At 45.4% G+C, this 16,723-nt stretch overlaps 1 protein-coding gene across 2 annotated transcripts in view; it reads right to left on the reverse strand.

Annotated features, from left to right (window-relative positions):
- Positions 1-16,723, reverse strand: part of WASF3 (WASP family member 3) — a 96,437-nt gene that overhangs the window by 24,639 nt on the left and 55,075 nt on the right. For both annotated transcript variants that reach the window (XM_057707939.1, XM_057707940.1), the window contains exon 3: positions 14,032-14,174. In XM_057707939.1, the coding sequence (XP_057563922.1) occupies positions 14,032-14,164 (133 nt within the window). In that variant the 5' untranslated portion in view covers positions 14,165-14,174. The remainder of the gene's footprint in view (positions 1-14,031; positions 14,175-16,723) is intronic.

Below are 16,723 nucleotides of genomic sequence, written 5' to 3' on the forward strand. Positions count from 1 at the left end.
AATTATACATGTTTTTAAATACTGCAACTAGATGTGGCATCCAGAGTTAATGTTTGTTTGCTGCTTTGTAAACTCTTTCCTGAGCGAGACTTGTGCATCTAATTACCTAATACACATCTCCAGCTGATGTCCTGTAAGAATCTCAGATCCCGTACACGTTCTCACAGGAACTCATGTTCACGTTAACTCAAACCTGCATCCCCACGTGGAAAGGCATCGACCACCCTAAGTGAAGCCCAAGCGAGGACAGAGTCCCCTGTGACAGCTCCCGCCCTCCGTGGCCACTGACACCAAACCTCGGCCCCTCGCGCCCCCGCCCCACCCCTGGGCTCCAGCCCTCCTGTTTCTCTCCTGAATTACACCCATAGCTTTGCTTTCTGCCTCCAGATTCACCTTCCACCCGCCATTCCGTGCATCACACTGCTGCTGAGCTGACCTGCCAGCTCAGGACCACACCGGGGGCACTCAGCAGGACACGGGGGGCCCTGGGCACCTCAGCTCTGCGCCTCCTCTGGGCGCCGGCAGAACGCGCTGCCGAAACCCGCCCCACTTCCTCACAGGCCCTGTACGTCCTCTGCATGTTCGAGGCCCTTCTACGGTCACCTCAGTGAGAAGGAGTTGAAGGTGGTCCAGCTCACCTGACTCCCGGCCCATCCAGCTTCCCCCTCCCTCCCACGTTCCACACCAACCACGCCAGGCCCCGCTGGTGCTCAGACACGCCAGCCACGCCTGCTCCCGCTCAGGCCTTCACATCTCTTGTCCCTCCTGCCTGGACCACTTCTGTCATCCAGCTCTAGACCCAAATGTCATCTTCTAAGGGAGACTTCCTCTAGCGACTCTAGCTAAATGACCATCACCTCCCCTTACACTCAAACATAAATAAACACACACACACCCTGTCCCCTCCCTGCTGTATTTTTCTCCGGGGCACTTACCACCGTGTAATAAGTTACACACTTGTACTTATTCATCCTGCTTCCTGCCTGCCTCCTGCTACCAAACACACGATCCAGGAGAGGAGGACTCTTCCCGGTCTGTGCGATGCTGCATCAGTCACCAAGGTCTAGGGCATGCCTGGCTTATCGCAGGTGCTCAAAAAGAGTTTTGAAAAAATGAATAAAAATGCACACCCTTAAAATCAATCCTTCAAGACTGGGGTCTGTGAGGTCAGAGACCCCTTTCTGTGCTCTCAAATGCAGTAAGTCCCCTACATATGAACCTTCAATTTGCAACCTTCCAAAGATGCGAATGTGCGTTCACGTGTCCGATCACATAAGTCACTTCATGTGTCTGGCGTGCACTGTCATGTGTGTGCATCCTCTACAAGTGGCTGTGCTTCTGTGTACTTTTCTGTGCAGTACTGTATACAGTACAGTAGTACAGTGTCTTTATTTCAAGCCCAAGATGTCCGGAAGCAAGTGTAAAGCGGCGGTGACATAGCTGGTACTAGTGTACTTTTCAAGGTATTGTACAGTAAGATTAAAATTTTTTTATTTTTTGTGTTTGTTTTTTACGTATTATTTGTGTGAAAAGTACTATAAACCTATTACAGTATCATATAGCCAACTGTGTTAGTTGGGTACCTAGGCTAACTTTGTTGGTCTTATGAACACATTGGACTTACAAACGAGCTCTTAGAGCGGAACGCGTTCGTATGTAGGGGACACCTCCGTCATAGGACACATCACATGTCCCTACTCTTGTCTTTATTGATGGAAGTTCTTTAAGGGCATGAGCCATGCCTGTCATCTCTGCTCTGTCTGTGTGGAGCCCGTGCTCAGTATCTCTTGAATAAAAACACATAACCTGTACCAGTATTTTCTTGTTAACAAGGACTCAGCCAACAAAGGCTTCCTGCTCAAGTTAAGTCAGGGAAATGCTGGACTAGAAGGATTAAACACTTATCTATGCCTTGGGGCATCTGAAAGTCTTCAATATGCTCGTGTGTGTCAGGACTCTGCAGGAGAAGCACCTAGCCCACCACGTTTTCAAACTGACTGGGCCTGGAAACACCAGCAACCCCTTTCAGAAGTGCTGCGTCCTGCAGCCCACTTGCGAAATGCCTGCCCGTGCAGCTGGGTGACCTGCGGACAAAGCACCATGCTGTCGATCCAAGGCCCGCAGCTGTTTACCTGGGATGCCAGACATCGTCAAAATGGAACCAACGGACTTTTGTTTTTCTACTTGACCCTTCACGGTTAAAAAAAAAAAAATATTCCAGTGCAACTCCAAAAAAAAAAAAGAAAAAAACCCTTTCCCTTCAGCTCTGCAGAAATCTAATTAATAGGGACAGCGTATACCACCAAGAACACGGGCATATGAACCACAGCCTCTTGCAGAAGGGACCGTTGTGTTCTCAAAGCACAGCAACTACTGCTGAGACGCACGCTCTGCTAGATGCTAAGTACGTTGAAAAGGACCAATAAATAACACGGGCCCTCTACCTTCCATGCTGAACCCTATTTGAAAAAAAGCATTCAACTGATACTATCCTCCCATCAGAAGTTCTTGATTTATAAAAAGAAACAGAAATTAAAGACTTGCATACTTAATCTTTTGCCAGCTGCCGAAAGCCGACAAGTGACTAAAGAGAAGAAAATGGAAGGAACTATATTTTCTGATGAACAAGAAAAAAAGTGTTGTAATTACAGCACTCAGTTTTGCACCAGCAACTTATTCGAAAAGCTTAATTTTACTCACTCTTCCAATGGCAAGTCCAATAATAGCTAAACTAAAATAATTCTGAGTTGAATTAAAGACCACACAGAGGTAAGTGCCACTTACTCATTCTTTACCGACAAAGAATCCATTTACAGATTTATTAGCACAGCTATGCGCTGTGTCCAAGTGTGTCAGGTCGAGAAGTGTGCCTCCAAATTGCTAAAGCGTCAAAACTACGTGTGGATTTTCCACTGTATTTAAGATCCGCTGGAAACACTCACTGTGTCTGTAAGAGTCCTTTCTGTGGCACAAGGAACCAGTCATAACGAGGCCCTTCAGAAACTGTAATCCATGCACCTAGCACCTCCAGCTTGGTTTGTCAGGATTTTGGCTTTTCACCCTCCACTGAAGGAACCAGGCTCCTTGAAAAAATGCCTGATTCTAGAGCCAAGGGTGGAAAAGTACAAGATGTGCTTCGAGTATCTTGCTGTGCTTTTCAAAAGAAGTAAAGAAGTATTCAGACCATGGTGGGGACATGTCACAGGACACAGGAGCCAGCATGGAAGGGTCCCACGGGCCGAGTCTGGGAAAACGGGATCACCAAGACAATGGCTTATAACCCACAGGACAGGAGTCCATGAGCCCACACTGTTATAAATGAATGAATGGATGAATGAATGGATAATAGGGAGGGACGTGAACGCACTTACAAGGGACCAGAGTTCACAGGGGCAGTTGCGGCACAAGCGGGTAACGTGTGCTTCCCGAGAAAACGCCCTGGGGAGGCGGTGTCACTCCTCTGTGCCAGTCCTGAGAACGTCTTAAATCTAGTCATGAGGATGCATCAGAAGGTACAGACCAAGGAACATTCCATAAAACCAAGGGCCAATCCCCCTGAAAAGGTCAAGCTGTCAAGTCATAAAGGTCAAAGACGGACTGAGGAACCGCTCCAGATTAACAGAGAGAACAGAAACAGACATGTATGTGTATACGTGAAAATACAATGTGTACGTACGCACGTATGTACACACAGACATGGGAGGAGACAGGAGGGCAGGAGGAAAAGAGGAATTTCTGAGAAAAAGAAAAAATGAGGTAAAACAATATGTGGGTGAAAGTTTGAGAATTCTTTGTACTGTTTCTGACCTTTGTTAAGTCTGAAATCATTTCAAAATAAAAACTAGAAAACAAACTTTATTACAGTGTCTATAATAAAGTCCAGCTGCTACTAAATTCCATAAACTAATGTCATAAGTTTATGGGCCCTAAGTTATTTTTTTTCCTTTTTAGAGTTTCGGGTTTTTTCTACTATGAAAGTGATTCATGCTTATAGAAAATGCAGAAAATATGGAAACATAAACAACAGGAAAAAGTCCAGTCTAAGATATCAACTGCTAACATTCTGTTTATTTCTTTTGTCTTTGTTGTATTTATAAGTGTGTATAAAAGTTAAAAAAAAAAACCATAGTATACAGCCTGATTCTTTGAAACATTTTTATGGGTATAAAAGTAACACAGGCTCATGGTAGAGAACCTGCAAAACTCAGAACAGTAAAATGTAAAAAATGTCATGCATAGTTAACCATGGTGAACTTTTTCGTATACTTTACAATGCTCAAAAAATTTTATAAGAACTAAGATAACAGATGTTGATTATTTAGCAAACACACAACAAACACCCACCGTGTACCAGGCACTATCCTAGTCACCTGAAGAAACACAGCAGTGAACACAGCTTTTATTATATAAAGACAAGATCACACAGACATAAACAGACAATCTGTCACATGATAAGTGCTGTGAAGAAAACAAAACTGCAAGAGAACATACAGTGGTAGGAAGTGGGTGGCACTCAGGGGGGTCACTAAAAGCCTCTCTGAGAAGGTGACATCTGGGCAGACGGTGACTGGAGGGAGGAAGGAGGACCTTCCAGGCAGAAACACGCTGCTGGGTGAGGACAGCATCAGGGAGGAGCTGAGCGGGTGGAGGGGAAGCGGAGCAGAGGACGGAGGAAGGAACGTCCTTCCCTGGGGGCGGGGAGGTCAGACAGGGCCACCATACAGCAGGGCCAGGGCGGCTGGGACCGGAATCGCGGCAGCAGAGATGGGAGCGGGTGTACAGATGTGGTACATGTGTGAAGATGCGGAAGAGAAACAGGAGACCAAAGCAGCTGGCGAGCACAGCCCTCACCTGCTGAGAGCCTCCACTCTCTTTCACGGGGAAAGAGAAGAAAATCATTATTTTGGTTGATTATGTTCTTGAGATGCCTCCGTAAGCAGCTGTACATGCAAGTCTGAGGTCTGGGGAGAGGTCGTGCACTTGGTACATCAGCGTGAAGGCGGTCTTCAGGCTCCGGGCGGATGAGGTGGCCTGGTGACCGGAAGCAGAGGCGGGCTTGTGGCCATGCCCCGGGGCCCTCCGACAGGCGGAGGACGGGAAGAGCATCCAAGGAGACGGACACGGAAGCGCTTGTGAAGCAGGAGACACACCGAGGGTGCCGGCCCGAGGCAGGTACAGAAGCTCCTCCAGGAGGAGGAAGTTATCCGTAGTCCAGGTGCTCAGGCATCAGGTCACACGCCAGAGACTGAGCACTGCACTCAGGACCTTGCTGGTGACAATGACAGGCACAGTCGGGAAAAGATACGACAGTGCTTCAGCGGGGACAGGAGCCAAGGAGGGAAGTAAAGGCAGTGGAGGCAGGAATGGTTCTTTCAAGGAATCTTGCTGTGAAGGGAACAAGATCTGATGGTGATTCTCAGCACATTAATATTTGGTAGGAAGCAGGCAGATGGAGGAGGTGGGTGATGCAGGGAGGAAGGGGTTAACCCAGTCCTGGCGTGAGTCCTGGGGTCCAGCACTGCAGAGCAGGGTGGGCAGGACATGCTGGTTGGCTGATCTGGCAGGAGGGGGATGTCTGTTTCTCCCCCAAAGCTTTTCTTTTCCCAGTGAAACAAGCAAATCATCAGCTCAGAGTCTGGGGTGGAAAGAGTATATGTGAAACAGGCAGGAAAACTAATTAGCGAAGGAGTTACAGAATGACTGCGGAGCTACCCTGAGTGCTCACCTGAGGAACACCCGTGATGTTACATCTCTCTTCTTTTCTGATAGAAGTGTTTGAAGGTACAAATTTCCCTCTAAGCACCTCTTTACGTAAATCCCACAAATACACTGGTGATTTTGTGTGTTCCTTCCCCAAACAGTGAGAGACAGTTTCAATTTCCTTTTTGATTTCTTCTTTGACCCAAGGATTATTTTAGAAGCTATTGCTTGATTTCCCAAGATGTGAGAATTATCTAAAAAGTATACTGTAATTTTCTTATTAGCATCATACCCTTTACAGTAGCAATCTTTTCAAATGTATCATTTTACGGCCGAGCACATGTCCCACCCTAAGGAACATTGCACGTGAACTGAACGTTGAAAGAATGTGTGTTCTACAGGTGGGAGTTCAGTGTTCTGTAAAGGTCAATGAGGTCACACTGGCTGGGAGTTCCATTCAAACCTTCCCCATCCTGGTAAGCTGTGATGCTTGGAATCTGTCTGTCCAAGGTTTGGGGCAGCGGTGTGTCCAGTGACCTTAGGTCTCTGACGGATCTAAGAGAAGCTGGTGGGTTTCGGTCTGTTGAGGTCTCTTCCTATGGCGCAGATGGGAGTGACACTAAGTTCCTGAGATAGTGGGCTGGAGTCATCTGAGGATCTTGCTTCTACTAACTTCTCTTTCTCTTGACCATCAGTCACGCTTTTCTCCTTTCCCGTGTGTCTCCTATTTTTTGCTGGACCACATGTGTAAAGGACTAGTAGAGAATAAGGCAGACAGTGTTTACTCCTATGAAAGGCCCTACGTCGAGGAGGACAGGACTGAACTCAGGCTGTTGACCACAACCGTGGACCTGGCAGGAGATGATCACAGTTACGACAGTTTTAGAGAGAACACTAAAATCCTTGAAAATCTTCCCTCAAAGTTTTTAGATGATAACAGTGTAACTCACAACAATCAGAAAGACACCTTAAGTCACTTAAGACCTGTTACCGTAAGCCTATGAACTCAGGAAATGGGAAGAATGCACAGGATGAAAGCAGAGAGGTCTGAGGGCAGGCTGGACCGAACATTCAGAAGGGGCCGGGTCTCCACACGTGTGCTGAAGGCTTAGTCCACACTTAGGTCCTGTCGCGCTGCAATGCGCCTGGGCAAGAAGTGAGAAACAACCTGCTTGCCATCACTTCCGTTAAGGAAGTATCTCTGATGTTCCAGGTAAGGGATGGATTGGGAAAGTGCTTGAATTCCCAACAGTCCTGCCTTTGCGGGGAGGGGCTCCTGTACCTGCCTCCAGGTCTCTGACTGACAAGAGTTCTGCCTATACTTTCCTAAGTATACATTACTCTTACCTCCCTTCCCTGGTTTCTATTTTTATCCACAAGAAATGCAAATACTTATCTCAGTTTGAAGCAGTAAATTTTAAAAAATTACTGCTGTTTCTTCCAGTTAACTCTGTCCAGCACATGCATACGTTTTCTCTTAAAGTAGCCTTAACCCAGCCTTCACCTGCATGGAAATAAACTTGTGATCTCTCTCTTGCATATATATTATGTTTAAATCTTCCCTTTCCCCTTGAAAATCCCATTTGGCTAAAAACATCCAAGAGATCTATTCAGTGCATGCCGTCCAAATACTTAAATCTCTGTTCTGACTAGAACTGCATTTGGTATAATCAATCAACACAACCCTGAATTTCAGATCCAATTACATAAAGCCAATGTACTACCATGCAAGCCCTCGAGGAAGTATTTTCATGTCGATCTGGTTTGGTACGAGGCATGATGCATACCATAAGGAGTAGTAATAAAAACATTAATCACTGATTACAATCTGAGAAGAAAACAGACTTTCTCATCTATACAAGTGCTCAATGTACAAATTAATGGAAAATAGATTTTGTAATCATTTTTTAAGGAGACATGTTTAAAATTAATGGAGTCTCAGAATTTTATACCATTTGTAAGAACAATCTTAGCTCTTTATGAGGGAGTGTGATGACCTGTAAGATGTAAGAAATCTTAAAATTAAAAAAAGTGCCAAAAAAAGATGTATGTACCAGTTTTATACAAGAATTCTGACAGTGCCTCCCCAACAAAGAAACATATGTATGTCCAACAGCAAGATAATGGTTAATGATGGTATATCAATATAACCCAGTAATCGCTAGATATTAAAATGTATCTTAGAAGAATCAACAAAGATGTTTACTATATATCAAGTGACTATAGGCTACAAAACCATATGTATAAGTTATCGTTTTTGTAAAGATATATCCAAAGCAATGATTTCCTCTGACTAAAAAATCTGTAATTTTTTTTCCTTTGCCTTGCCCTGTGCTGTTCTCTATATTATCTCATCAGTACCATCAAATATAACCAAAAACTTTGGGGAAGGGGAGGCAGCTAAGGTCTAACTCCTTTCCTTGTAACGTCTTGGGGGCCTTCTTAAGAAAGGAAAAGGCGGCAGCTATCAGCACAAGAACAAGAGAAAGAAGTGGAAACCAACCTGGAAGGTACTGAAATGGATTTGCGCCATCTTGGCACAAATGCCCTATTTCCCTTTTTAAACAAATTATATTAAAATTACAATATAATATCAGTAGGAATTTGACTGCCAGACACCGTAATTTTAATTGAGCAACTAGCTGATAAGAACAAGAGCACTCAGATAATTAACCAAGAAAAATGATGAAAAAGCACTCCCAATTTAATGTTAATTGCTACACTAAACTGTCATTATTTGAAGAAAAAAATATCAATATTCCATTGCTGGAAAACCATGTAACACACTCATTTTTTTTCACTGGAGTTGATTTACAATGTTGTTTTAGTTTCAGGGGTACAGCACAGTGACTCAGTATTTTTTGCAGGTTATACTCCATTAAAAGTTATTATAAGATAAAGGCTACAATTCCCTGCGCTTACAGTATGTCCTTGTTGCTTATCTATTTTATACATAGTAGTTTGTATCTTGTAATCCCATACCCCTATCTTGCCCCTCCCCTCACCCCACTGGTAACCACTAGCTTGTTTTCTATATCTGACAGTCTGTTTCTGTTTTCCTATATTTTTTAGATTCCACATATAAGTGATATACAGTATCTGTCTTTCTCTGACTGACTTATTTCACTGAGTCTAAGAGTCTCTAGGTCCATCCACATTGCTGCAAATGGCAGAATTTCATTCTTTCCTATGGTGGAGTAATACTCTACTGTATATATGTACCCCATCTTCTTTACCCATTTGTCTGTTGATGGGTAACTAGGTGGCTTCCATGTCTTGGCTGTTGTAAACAGTGCTGCTATGAACACTGGGGTGCATGTGTCTTTTCAAGTTAGTGTTTTCATTTTTTCTGGGTATAAACTCAGGAGTGGGATTGCTGGGTCATATGGTAGTTCTATTTTTACTTTTGTGAGGAACCTCCATACTGTTTTCCATAGTGAATTCACCAATTTATTGATACATTCCCACAAAAGTGTCCATATGTATATCCTCATTGACACATTATTTAAAGACTTTTTGTTGATGGCCATTCTGATAGGTGTGAGGTGATATCTTGTTGTTTTGATTTGCATTTCTCTAATAATTAGCAAAGCTGGATGTATCACCCTCTCAGACTTCAGACTATACTACAAAGCTACAGTAATCAAAGCTGCATGGTACTGGCAGAAAAATAAACACATAGATCAATGGAACAGAATAAAGAGCCCAGAAATAAACCCACACACTTAATGTCAATTAAGCTACAAAAAAGGAGGCAAGAATATACAATGTAGAGAAGACAGTCTCTTCAACAAGTGGTGCTGGGGAAACTGGACAGCCTCATGTAAAAGAATGAGAGTAGAACATTTCCTCACACCATATACAAAACTAAACTAAACATGGATTAAAGACCTAAATGTCAGGGACTTCCCTGGTGGCGCAGTGGTTAAGAATCCCACCTGCCAATGCAGGGGACACGGGTTTGATCCCTGCTCCAGGAAGATCCCACATGTCGCAGAGCAACTAAGCCCATGTCCACAACTACTGAGCCCATGAGCTGCAACTACTGAAGCCCGAGTGCCTATAGCCTGTGCTCCACAACAAGAGAAGCCACTGCACTGAGAAGCTCATGCACCACAATGAAGAGTAGCCCCCACTCGCCACAACTAGAGAAAGCCCACACACATCAGCAAAGACCCAACACAGCAAAAAAAAAAAAAAAACAACCCAAAAAACAAAACCCCTAAATGTAAGACCTGAAACCATAAAACCCTTAGAAGAAAACATACGCAGAACACTCTTTGATATAAATCGCAGCAATTTTTTAAAATCTGTCTCCTAAGGCAAAAAAAAAAAAAAAAAAAAAAAAAAGCAAAAATAAACAAATGGGACCTAATTAAACTCAAAAGCTTTTGTACAGCAAAAGAAATCACTGACAAAAGGAAGAGACAATCTATGGAACGGGAGAAAATATTTACAAATAATATGACTGACAAGGGGTTATTATCCAAAATACAGACAGCTCATACAACTCAATATCAAAAAAAAAACAAACAACCCAGTCAAAAAATGGGCAGAAGATCTGAACAGACATTTTCCCAAAGAAGACATACAGATGGCCACCGGGCCCTTTAAAGTCAAGTGTCTTGTTTGGATGTAGTGGGAGCATGGTAACTGATAAAAACCTAAAGGTTTCCCCAAAGTTATGTAAAGGCATGGGGACTTCAAAGGCCTATTTGGTACCAGGACCAGATTCTCTTGTTTGATGTAAAGTTATTTATACCCTCATGACCCTGAAATGTTCCCCCACAGATGTGACGAGAATCAGAATGACCTGGTGAATTAGGTCCTCAGTTGCTAGTCTTCCTTTTTGGAAAAGACCAAAGAAATTCCTTCTGGCCCCTTGGTCTGTTTTTTCCTTCCCTGGACCCACTAGAGAATTAGTTACTCTGGGTTACGGCAGGAGGTCTCCCAGGGCAAGTCTGCTGCTCAGGCCGGTATGACCACTCTACAGTCAAGGCAAATCCCTAAAGTTCCCCCCAAGATGGCATCTGTAGACAAAGTCAAGCCTCCCTCTGTATGGCTTATAGTAAGTTCAGAAAATTGTACATCGCCTATTCCTAATCCGGCGGTGGACGCACTGGGGGGTGGGCAGTGGGGGTGTGGGGGCGTGGGCAGCGACCAACTGAAAAACAGAAACTCAAAGGAATAAAAAAATAGATTCTGTTTTGACTTTATTTTGAAAATTACTCAGTAATCAAAGAATTTTAATGACAGATTCATGCTTTCCTAAAACTTCTTTTAAAATACCTGATGAATGACTACGAAATGAGAAAACATAAAAACACTGTCATTTATTTATTCATAAACATTCTTCTAAATTCATATTCCTCCTAACAATTTTAGACCATAAAATTTTTTTTTTGCATATACCTTTTCTCACCTGCTATATTTCCACTCAGTGGAGAAAACCCACAAAAACTAAAGATGCACCCCAAATGTAGATGTCACATTACGTGTGAGTGTTACAGCAGGTCGTAATTGCATATGCTGCCTACTTTATGACCATACTGATGGGAACTACATGTGCTTTCATAACTTCTGAGTAGGCACCAAGTTGATCTGATTTGCTGCCTGTTGCACCTACAAGGGCGCCGAGTGAATAAACAAGAGTAAATAAACCACTGGTAATGGGTGATTTGCGGCTCTACCACCAATTAACAACCATCCTCGTTTTCTCATGTTACATCCTTGGCTCAAGGATCCCCGTTCTCCCTGGGCTGCGAGCGCAGGCACTCGGGCACCTGCGAGGGGTCTGCCCTGAGCCGGCCGAGTGGCCCCCTGACCGGGCGCAGGGGGCATCAGTGCAGCCCTTCCTCCTCGGCTGGCCGGGGCCTCGCTCACGCCCAGTGCCTGTTCACTCCCCACATCCTCTTGCCTTTCCTCACCTGCTGGCTTCCTCTAGCTCCTCACAGCTTCCCCGCTCCCCACCTCGCCAACGACGCGGGCCTGCAGTGGCCACCAGGACCTCTACACTCCAGTGGTAGATCCCACCATAACTGAGCACACGCACTGTGTCTCAGTTCAAACTTCCTGACAGAACACGACTGGCCCAGCCCGCCTTTTCGATCCAGATACAGGGCATCTGACTTCGTAGGTCCCCCCGATCACAACGCCTGCAGTGACTCCCAGCACCTCCCGTTAAAGCTTCCCCAGTGGCTCCAGCAGAGAATGGGGGCTGAGACAGGCCGACCGGGGTGGCTGGTCCTTGAGGCCAGGACCCATGCCTGGTCCACTCGTGAGGCTAGAGTGGGTTGTGTGTACAAAATGTCATCACGGCTCCAGTGGTGCACTGTTCCCTACTGCTGCTGTATCAAATTTCCACAAATCTGGTGGATTAAAACAACACAAAATTACTGTCTTACGGCTCTAGGGATGCGAAGTGTGAAATGGTACCACTGTGCTGAAATGCAGGTGCTGGCAGAGGCTCCGGGGAAAGTCCAGCTCCCGGCCCTCTGCAATGTCCAGAGCCGCCTGCAGGCATAGCCTCGTGGCCTCCTCTCCCGTCTTCAGAGCCATCAACGGCTGAAGGATCCTTCTCACATTCCACCACTCTGACACCCCTTCCTCCCATCTAAAGGCCCCTTGGATTGCACCAGGCCCACCTGGACAGCCCAGGATAACCTCCTTCTCGGGAGGTGAGCTGACGCACAGCCTTAACCCTCCTCCTGCCAAGTCACACAGCACATCCGCGGAGGCCCAGGGTGAGGATGCAGACATCCTTGGAGGGGCTGTGATCATTCTGCCTACGCGTGGACTCCACGGAAAACATACCGCGTGGGCAGTTTCACTTACAAGAGACTGTGGCGAAGCAGGCACCCGGACAGGACAGACGAAACACGCATGCACGAGACACACGTGATGATTAAACTTGAACACTCTGCGTTGGTTTCCACCACTGAGACCCTATGCCTTAGACATTTCAACTATAAGAAAACAAGAGACTAAAAAGCATTCTTATGAAAAGACATGAATGCACACAGAAGGAACTTTCACCTCTCAGTAATTTACAAGGTATCCTCCTGTAATTATATGAACTTACACATTTTATCAACAACCACCACCAAAAATCAATTATACTTAGTTCAGATTCCAGAAGAAATCTATCTTGAAACACATTTTGAGTAATTTTCAAGTTACTTTTGCCTTAGCCAATGATTATAGACATAATATATCAAAATATATCAATAATGATGCACTACAATTCTTTCAAAGAAAAAAAAATACTCATCCCTAGTGTTTCTTCCTCAAAACAAACAAAAGCACTTGAGGTCTTTTTTAAAAGCACTCCCCTGTTCTTGAGGCGACCAGGATGTGAAATTTCATGAAGGATTTTCTCATTATTAACAGAGGTTCTGAAAATTTAACTGTGAAAACCTGTCACCCCAAATGCAGTGTGAACCATCTAAACCGAAGACGAGTGGGACTAAGTGAGAAAATAAGATCACGACGTGAATGCAGAAGTCGGGGAGGAAGGCTGCAACTTCAAAAGGCTTTGAAGGAAAAGCATTTTCATGCATATCTGAGTCTCAAGAAATGGAATATTTCTTGGGTATTTCATATTAATGTTCGAAATTAGAATAAAAAAGCACGTCTTCTCTTCCTTAGGCTTGTGTTTGCTTATGTTTCTGTAACTTGTGTATGTAACGTGTACACGGCACTGCGTACGTGTAACCAGCAACTCATCTGCTGACCTCCACGTGGAAGTCAGTAACTGCACTTTAACCTTTAGTGGGTTAAAATCACCAAGTCTCGCTAGTTTGGGGCTTGATTCTTTGATTCATTTGGAATATTATTCAATCAACAAACATGTGTTGAGCCTCTACTCTATGCCAGGCATATCCACAGGTGTGACCTAGTTTCCAATTCGTTACATTAAAAAAAAATTAGCCCTGTCCAAGTTTAATAAATAACGCACGTTAAAAAAAAAACACCCACCAATTACTTTATCCTCATGTTTACTAAGCTTTTAAAAATGAACACTACTTTAAATCTACACGTGGTCTTATCTAGTAATCTGTGGACTGGTCACTGTTAACTTCAACACACAAAGCTGGTTTCACCACACCAGTGAGGGGGCCACAGCTGACGGCACACTGGGAAATTCAACGGGGCAGTGGAGGCCCACGGGGAGGCTCTCTCCTTCAAAGCTGCAGCCTCTTCTCTGGACAATCACATAACTACTGAATTGAAATCAACTTGCTAAACTTGTTAAAATTCACACGTCACTGGTAATCAGAGAAAGGAGTGTCACTGGTGATCAGAAAGGAGTCCCGAGGCGAGAGGACTCACTCAGGCTGCTCAGCTGGCGGATGATGGCAGCTAGGGTGCTGTTGGTCACACATTCCAGCTCGCTGGTGATGCCCTCGGGCAGGGCTCCCCGGCTCAGGTGCCGGGGCTCGATGTTCCTCTTCACCAAAGGCATGGCTCACGATCTGAAAATTAAAAAGACAGTCTTAAAAGCTCATATTCACATTTTAGCAAGCCTAGAGTTTCAACTTCCTGGAAAACTGACTCTTTCCCAGGAATCTGCATCATCCTATCATTTCTATGTGAGAGAATCGGCTAAATATGCAACAGATGTCGAATTACTTATATGAACGCTACAGACTTCGAAGATATATGGACAGAGCATCCTACTTTTATAGAAAAGGGATGGATGCAAGATTTCCAGTTAAGCCTAAGTGACTGCACACGTGCATTTTTTACCTTGCCTCCCTCTCCGCCAAAGTGATGAGGGAGCGGAAAGGACACAACGGCCCCAAACTGCAGGCAGAGTCTTAAAGGCAGTACTTGGGCTACAAAGGCGGGAGCAGGACGGAGCTCACCCACCTGGGTGAAGGGTCGCTTGACACCCGGGAAAGCCTCCCCATTATCTTGAGAACGCAATCCTCTTCTCTCCCCCAAAAGTACGTTACACATCAAACAAAACCTCAACTTTTTGTTTAAGAGGGTGTATAGAATTTCAAGCCTACTGCTTATGCAACAAATCTACCACTCCTACAACAGGAGAAAACCCAATACTGCGATATACTGTCACTCTGACAGGATGGTCACAGGCCCAACTTGCAGGACCAGAAACACAGAAAAGCTGAGGATCTTGGCAGCCTCTGAGAGGTCAAACCAGCCCCACAGCCTCAATCTGGAATCCCTGTTACACAAGACAAGTAATACCCTATTTGTTTAAACCACTGTTGTTGGGTTTTCTGTTACTCCAAGTACAATTTATTCCCCACTGGTAAACAGCTCACCTAAAGAACCCGGAACGTGTGAGGCACGTCGTTAAGTCTTTCCTCTCTCCCTCCTTTCTCCATCACCTCTGTTCACGCATCCCATAAACACTTTCTGAGCACTGACCTGACACCTGACACTGAGCAGTATACAAGGTGACGAGGACCCAATGGTGAGTGAAACTGACAAGGTCCCGCCCTGCCTGGACGTGAGACGTCAGTCCAACCACAGACGTCAGTGGACTCGGGTTACAAAACCCCATGGGGAGCCCTGGGCAGCCTCTCTATGGACGTGACCGGTGACCTGAAATCGGAAAGGTGGACAGGGCTCTGGCAGAGGTGATGGGGAACAGAGCGGAGGAGGGCAAAAGTGGGGGCAGCTGTGGAGGAAAAGTTCTGCTCGACTGGCCAGTGTTTCTGTTGACTGTTCCTGCCTCATGTCCGTGAAGGCAATGGTTGAGCACATCAACCACATCTTCTGACTCAAAATACTACCTCATCCACCAACCTAGCTGCACAGCCTGTGGTACATCACCTCACCCCCCGTGCCTTCCTTTCCTCCCCCAAAACAGGGATCCCAACGGTGCCCACCTCACAGGGTGAGGACTTAATGAGTTATTACGTAATCAACCACTTAGAACAGGGCTGGGCATGTAGGGCCACGCAAACGATGTGACTGATTATATTCATTTTATTATATCTCATATGTTGTTTTAATGTTAATTCTCACTCTGATTATATCAATAAAAAAGGGACAGTTCCCTGGTTGAAGATAAGGCTGAACTACAGAAAACCAATAACAATATTTACACTAAAATTATGTCGAGGGAGATGGTTCAAGATGGTGGAGTAGGAGGACGTGCGCTCACTCCCTCTGGCAAGAGCACCGGAATTACAACTAACGGCTGAACAACCATCGACAGAAAGACACTGGAACTCACCAAAAAGACACCCCACATCCAGAGACAAAGGAGAAGCCGCAATGAGACGGTAGGAGGGGCGAAATCACGTTAAAATCAAATCCCATAAATGCTGGGTGGGTGACTCACAAGCTGGAGAACAGTTATATGGCAGACGTCCACCCACTAAAGTGAGGGTTCTGAGCCCCATGTCAGGCTTCCTAACCTGGGGGTCCAGCAACGGGAGGAGGAATCCCCAGAGAATCAGACTTTGAAAGCCAGCAGGATTTGATTGCAGGACCTCCACAGGACTGGGGGAAACAGAGACTCCACTCTTGGAGGGCACACAAAAAACTGTGCTCACCAGGACCCAGGGGGAAGGAGCAGTGACCCCATAGGAGACTGAACCAGACCAGCCTGCTGGTGTTGGAGGGTTGCCTGCAGAGGTGGGGGGCAGCTGTGGCTCACCGAGGAGACGGGCACTGGTGGCAAGGGTTCTGGGAAGTGCTCATTGGTGTGAGCCCTCCCAGAGTCTGCCCTTAGCCCCATCAAAGAGCCTGTAAGCTCCAGTGTTGGGTCGCCTCAAGCCAAACATCAAACAAGGTGGGAACACAGTCCCACCCACTGGCAGACAAGCAGATTAAAGTTTTACTGAGCTCCGCCCACCCAGCCCTACCCACCATCAGTCCCTCCCATCAGGAAGCACCCACCAGCCTCTTAGCTTCCTCCACAGAGGGCAGACTGCAGTATCAAGCAGTATCAGCAGTATTTCGTCTTGTAGAACTGAAAACCACAGCCACAAAAAGAGAAAATGAAAAGGCAGAGGACTTTGCACCAGATGAAGGGACAAGATAA

Source organism: Hippopotamus amphibius, chromosome 14 (assembly GCF_030028045.1).
Source record: "Hippopotamus amphibius kiboko isolate mHipAmp2 chromosome 14, mHipAmp2.hap2, whole genome shotgun sequence".
Taxonomy (NCBI): domain Eukaryota; kingdom Metazoa; phylum Chordata; class Mammalia; order Artiodactyla; family Hippopotamidae; genus Hippopotamus; species Hippopotamus amphibius.